A 5,969-nucleotide genomic window follows, 5' to 3' on the forward strand; every position below is an offset into this window, starting at 1 on the left:
AGCAAATAATTATTCGTACAATGAATTAATTTTTGTAATGATTTTCTGTGTAAGCAACAGATTCGCCTGCAAGAATATCGTAATATGTGACATTAGGGATAGTGACAAGTTCTTCTTTCGCTGGTTGAACATCCTCCAATGTAAGTTTCATATTGTCCAAAACATTTCCAAGGTGATTTTTCTCCAAGTCGAATATTTCACATTCGTTTGTTGTTTCGCTGAGAAAAGAATCTTTGGAAAAAACTATTCTACTAGAAGAAGATTTCTGCAATGAAAAAAAACACATTTTTAATAGTTTAGTGTCAAACGAAATCAGTCTTAAAAATTGAACTTTCCAATTTAAGATGCCAATTAAGGACCATACTTAAAATACGTAACAGCCCTAAAAAGATCAATCTTAAGAGAATGGAAAAGTTAAATTTTCAGTTAATAAAATTAATTTTAAACCAAAAAAGGCTTTTCGAATTAATAGAATCAATAACTAAACAGCATAAATAAATGTTTAACAATGTAGTTCAAGCAAATATTTCAAACAAAATAATTGAATATTCACGCAAAGAAGAAGAAGAAGAGTTTTTAACAAAAAAGTGGCATTCTCATAACAAAAATTAGTTTCTACAAAAACAGATGACTTTTGAAACCAAAAAGATAAATTTCAAAAGAATAGGAGAATTGACTGTAAAACAAAATTCAGTTGAGTTTTCACGATTAAAATATTAATTTTTAAACAAAAAATAAGTTTCTTTAAACAAATTTAAATTTTAATCTGAAAAGACGAATTTTTTCAACGAAAATGATGACATTTTAACAAAATTGTTGAATTCCCTACCAAATAATTGCATTTTATCCAAGAAAGATGAAACTTGTACTAAAACACATGAATTTGTAATAAAAACGACCATTTTTTTCATTTGAACTTTCATCCAGGAAATATTTCAGTTAATTTTTCAACATCAAAATATAAATTTTAAACAAAAAGTAAATTTTCGACGAAATAGTTAAATTTTCAATAAAACCGCACACTTTTAAACTAAAAAGTATGACTTTTTAACAAAATAATTTATTTTTTCAACCAAATAATTGAATTGTTATTCCAAGAAGATGAGATTTCTTCTAAAACAGATGGATTGGAAATTTTTTTTTAAATAGTTAAACTTTTATCAAAAGAAGATTCTGGAACATTTTTTAACACCAAAAAAAGAAATCGTATACAATAAAGTAGTTTTCTGCTAAATAGTCGCATTTTTATCAAAGAAAGGTGCAATATTTCTACTAAAAAAGATAAACTTTTAGATCAAAAAAACAAAATTATATATATAATTGTCAGGCTCCTTCTGAAAACTGAAACATGCTCAAGTCGAACTTTTCGACTTCAGCATGTCTTGATTGGGGGCAATTGAAGTCGAATTCAAGTCGAAGCATTTTTACTCGGTCTGTTACGTAATTAAAGTACGGTGCCTTATCGAAACAATTTAAAATATAAAAATATGACTGAACTCACAAGATTATTATATACGTCTCTGAGGACAATTCCTTTGGTATAGCGGGTACCAAAGAAATACTCTTTCCGTCGATGACAGTTCTGTATGTTCCTCCTTTTTTCAATCTGAATTTTTTCATCTGGAGAAAAATCGAATTGTTTCGAAGCTAAAGTTGAAATAATTTTGTATTTTAATTCCTTTTGACTTAACTTAATGACGATTCGTTTTCGGCTGATCTTGAATTCAGTCTCACATTCACCAACAGTAAAGTTTTCTAACTTTTTAAACTGTTCATCATTTCGTCGATTTTCGAGATCAGCACCAATGCTGAGTTGATTCGTTATGAGCCTGATCATATCAATGATCCAAACTTCTGCAGGACGATCAGTTTTTTCCAAAATGTAATTCTCGATACCTTCCTTGTTGAACTTGACCAGAAAATTATCACGTCCTACTCCATAAGGGGAATAGGATTCATTTTGGTAAATCTCCATTCCTGAGGTGTTGAAACCTTTAGGATGAACTCGAATAATTTTTGTATCTTCGATTTTACAAATTAGGTTATGAGGTTCTTTTGGACGACATTTTAATTTGCCGGCCATTCTGGTTCCTATAAATGATCCATTGTCAATGTGCATGGCTGCAATCATGTTGATCTCCATTCCAAATGTATACTCTGGCCCATTTTTCCAAATCTCCTCGTTTGTTGGAATCCATGTCGCTTAAATGTACAGAGATTTAAATTGGATGATTATTAAAAAATAATTAAAAATCAAATTTTAAAATTTATTGAATAACGAAACTATTTAAGCAATGTTTACTTCAAAATTTTCGCATTTTGTATAAATAATGTTCGACGTCATAACTTTGGACGCTGAAGTGGAAAATATTAAAACTTTTCAAATAGAATTTGCCTATTTTTTCGGATTAAAAATTTTCAGGAATTGCTCATTATTATAATTGGTGAAATTTACCGTTTATTTAATTAAAAATTATTTCATTTGGAAAGCATCTTATTTTTAATTAATCAACCTTGGCGCCTTTAAATGAAATATTAGATTGATAATTGAAATTCGAAATTCTATACCGAAAGTATTTTCTCAATGATTAGATTTATTATAATAATATTTTCATCATAATTTCAAAAAATAGTTTTTAAAAAAATGATGTCTTTCGTTAACGGAAAGTCCTAATTAGAATCTCGTATACGGTAGGAAACAGTTTTTGTTCCCACATACTGAGCGTAAGAACACTTATGAAGCAAAATTGTCGTGCCAATTTTCTCAAATATAATAATCAACCACTTTGAAGAATATGCCATTATCAATTTAAAGCTCTGATTACAGTAACCTAATATTTGCAAAATGGATGCGTTCATAATTAAACATGCAGTTTTTGACACTAAATTTTATATGTTAATGAATACCTTATATTTCTTATATTTTTGTAAAACTTTTTAGTGGAAATAACTTTGCTTCATCGACTTTTTTCATATCTCGTCTTGTTTTTGCTCAAATGATGAAACTTAATTTTTCAAACTAAAAAAATATTCTCTCCAAGTATGTATTTTTCTGGTTGTAATGATAATTTACAATAAAATTACTAAAGTCTTTAAAATTATTTTAAATATTTCTAGATCATGCACTTTTGTAAACACTAAGGATGCTTTCCGAAGCGCGGTGTTCGCAAGAAATCAGGATCTGCAGATCCGACTTTTTCACCATTTCAGGAGACATTTTTGGCCGGATCTGCATTTTTAAAAATAAAAAAACAATTCATTTGATTTTTTACAGAAATTCTAAATTACCCAAGAGCAATCAAAACAAACAAATTGATTGTGATATATTAATCATATTGGTACAAACCTTTTTCAAAAAATCGAGAAAAAAACGTTCGGATTTTTGAAAAAAAATGAGTTTAGAAGGATTTATAAAACCCATCGCCAAGTTGCCAATTTCAAAAGTTTTGGAAATTTTCCGGTCGATTAAAAACATTAAAGGACCGGTCTGTTATTAGAATAAAAAAAAATGTTAAATATCTACATTTTTTTTAGATACTGCGTAAAAATGTATCTAGTGAGGCCACGATTTTTAAAGATGAAAGGAAAATTAAAACTAAGTATTGGAAAATAATACACTCTTCAATATAAGAGCACGTTAAACAAATTATTGAGAAAAATGCATTTGTTTATTCACAATTTGTGATTCAATATTTCTGCATCATTTGAATAACAAATTACTCTTTTGTAAACTATTTATTAAAAATTGATGCAAATTTGAGGGGATGGTGAAATGTAAATCCATTTAGCAGTAACATTTTGATTATCGTACTATTTGTAATTGTTGCTAAATTATATAAGTTTTTAATAAATAAATGCTGATTTTTCCCTGTTCTAAAGACGGAATTTGACAATTTTCAAGCAGTAGGAAGTCTGTATGCTCAATACTCAGAAAACTTTTCAACTTTTTTATGCTCGCTCTTTGGGTTAATGATAAATAACATTGGTTAGCGCTGCCCGCCGTGTGTTGTAACTGGTCCACAGTGGTCTGAAATAGGAAATGCTCAGTATTAAATTTTTCAAAGAAAAAAATTTTGTCACAGAGCAGCAATATATAAACAAATAAAATGACAAAGCTAGCCATTTCAGCTTCACAATAAATGAGTTTTTCTCATAAGTGAATTAATTTCACTAACCGAAAGTGTTAGTGAAACGCATAAGAATATAATATTTACAATAATTCGAATGTACGATTTATTTGGGTGCTGAATTTTAATTTAGTTTTTATCTGCAAAGTTATTAATAACAGATATATCAACTACTAATCAATTTAGTTGGTTCAATATCAGTATTTACCTTATAGCATACCAATTATTAAAGAAACAACAACGTTTTTCTATACTCAAACGGCCGGTGGCGATATTTTCAAAATATAAATTGTTATTAAAAATAGCGCAAATTATTATTCAGTGTCTCATACCCAGTTTTTAAATCACTGTTATTTTATTATCAGATAATTTCAGTGAGAAAAGTTTTTTTATATGTAATGATGAGTAATTTTAGTTTATATTTAAAATAATGTCTATAACAATAATATAAATTATTTTTAAATCTACTTTGTTTGTTATTCATAGAAAGAAATATTTCAATAATAATTCAAAAAAAAATAACTCTTTTCTAAGAGGAAACATCCACTTGCAACATTTGTTTAAAAAAGTTGTTATTAAAAATCTATATTATTTTTGTTTTATAATGCTGGAAATACATAAGTGCCTTTAAATACAATTTTGAATCACTTTTGGTTAGAAAAATAAAATAATATATAAATGTCAACTTATTTCTAAAAAATACTTTAAAATCGGTTAAGAAACACGACCCGTAGGCAATTATAAACAGTAAATTCCTTTTTCAGATCACTGTATTAGGTTACCGCAGCATGCGACGCGCAATGATAAACAATATTATTTATCATTAATCCAAAAACCGAGCACAAAAAAGTTGAAATGATTTTTGAATTTTAAGCAGCCACCATTTTCACTACTTGAAATAATTTCAAATTCCGTATGAAGAACAGGGCCAAATCGGCATGTGTTTATTTAAAACGATATAAATGAGCAACAATAAGCAATAACATTATGTCGCGAATGTTATTCTTAATTACATTCATTTTTTACCATCTTCTGGAACTTCCATCAATTTTTCATAAATAGCTTACGAAAGAATAATTTGTTAATCGAATGATGCAGAAACGTTCAACTGCACATTGTAAACAAACAAATGCATTTTACTTAGTTTTAATTTTTCTTTCAGCATCAAAAATTGTAGGGGGTGGTGTTTTCCACAAAAACTGTTTTCATGCCAAAGATTTTATTTATTAGTTGTTCCACCTATGTACACTGCACCTTTTTTAACCTCATAGCTATTCTTTTTTCACAAGCATTAGCCCTAAATTTTATGTGAACTTTATGAAATATCCAAAACACTTTAATATTGAAACTTTTCGTATTTTTCAGTACTGAGAATAAATAAGAAATCTGACAAGATATTGTATTGCAATAACTTATTTCAGGTCAGATTTTACTAAATTAAACATGTTATTAAAGAAGTTAATTCCATTGAAATTTTCTTTATAAAATAAAAAATAATTCTTAATTCACCAATGTGTCGTACCAAGCACAAATGGTAACAGCACAAAATTCATCTCGATGTCAATCTTTCAACGAGCGAACTGTCCGTTTCGCACAAAATCGTCCTTTTATAACACGTACGAACGTCGCCGAACTTTGCGGTATATGCCACATAATGAACTCTAGCGTACAATAGACTAAATCTACCAATTTAGAAACGCTTAGAACTATCTCTAATAGTAGTACAAGAATAAGCTGGAATTTTACTTTTTGTCTAGCTTCTAATGTGTCCCCTAAGGGTTTACATTTTTCTTACACCTTCTTTATTCCTTTACACACCCTCCACACACTTACTTGGTGGTG

General features: G+C 28.3%; 1 protein-coding gene across 1 annotated transcript; it reads right to left on the reverse strand.

The window, feature by feature from the left end:
- Positions 1-12: 12 nt before the first annotated feature.
- Positions 13-5,753, reverse strand: LOC117176266. Its single transcript, XM_033366432.1, has 3 exons — positions 5,650-5,753; positions 1,502-2,202; positions 13-265 (listed from the first exon to the last, which is right to left on the reverse strand). Exons 1-3 carry the CDS (start codon positions 5,678-5,680, stop codon positions 26-28), a joined length of 972 nt encoding a protein of 323 aa, XP_033222323.1. The 5' UTR covers positions 5,681-5,753; the 3' UTR covers positions 13-25.
- Between the last annotated feature and the right edge of the window lie 216 nt (positions 5,754-5,969).

Source organism: Belonocnema kinseyi, chromosome 7, assembly GCF_010883055.1.
Source record: "Belonocnema kinseyi isolate 2016_QV_RU_SX_M_011 chromosome 7, B_treatae_v1, whole genome shotgun sequence".
NCBI classification, from domain to species: domain Eukaryota; kingdom Metazoa; phylum Arthropoda; class Insecta; order Hymenoptera; family Cynipidae; genus Belonocnema; species Belonocnema kinseyi.

Bases quoted from the DNA above. Each gene is read 5' to 3' on its own strand.
- LOC117176266 (XM_033366432.1), bottom strand. From the start codon at position 5,680: ATGAATTTTGTGCTGTTACCATTTGTGCTTG. The intron at 2,203-5,649 runs GTACGACACATT...TGTACATTTAAG, and splicing joins GCTGTTACCATTTGTGCTTG to CGACATGGATTCCAACAAAC. The intron at 266-1,501 runs GTGAGTTCAGTC...TTTTCATTGCAG, and splicing joins GAGACGTATATAATAATCTT to AAATCTTCTTCTAGTAGAAT.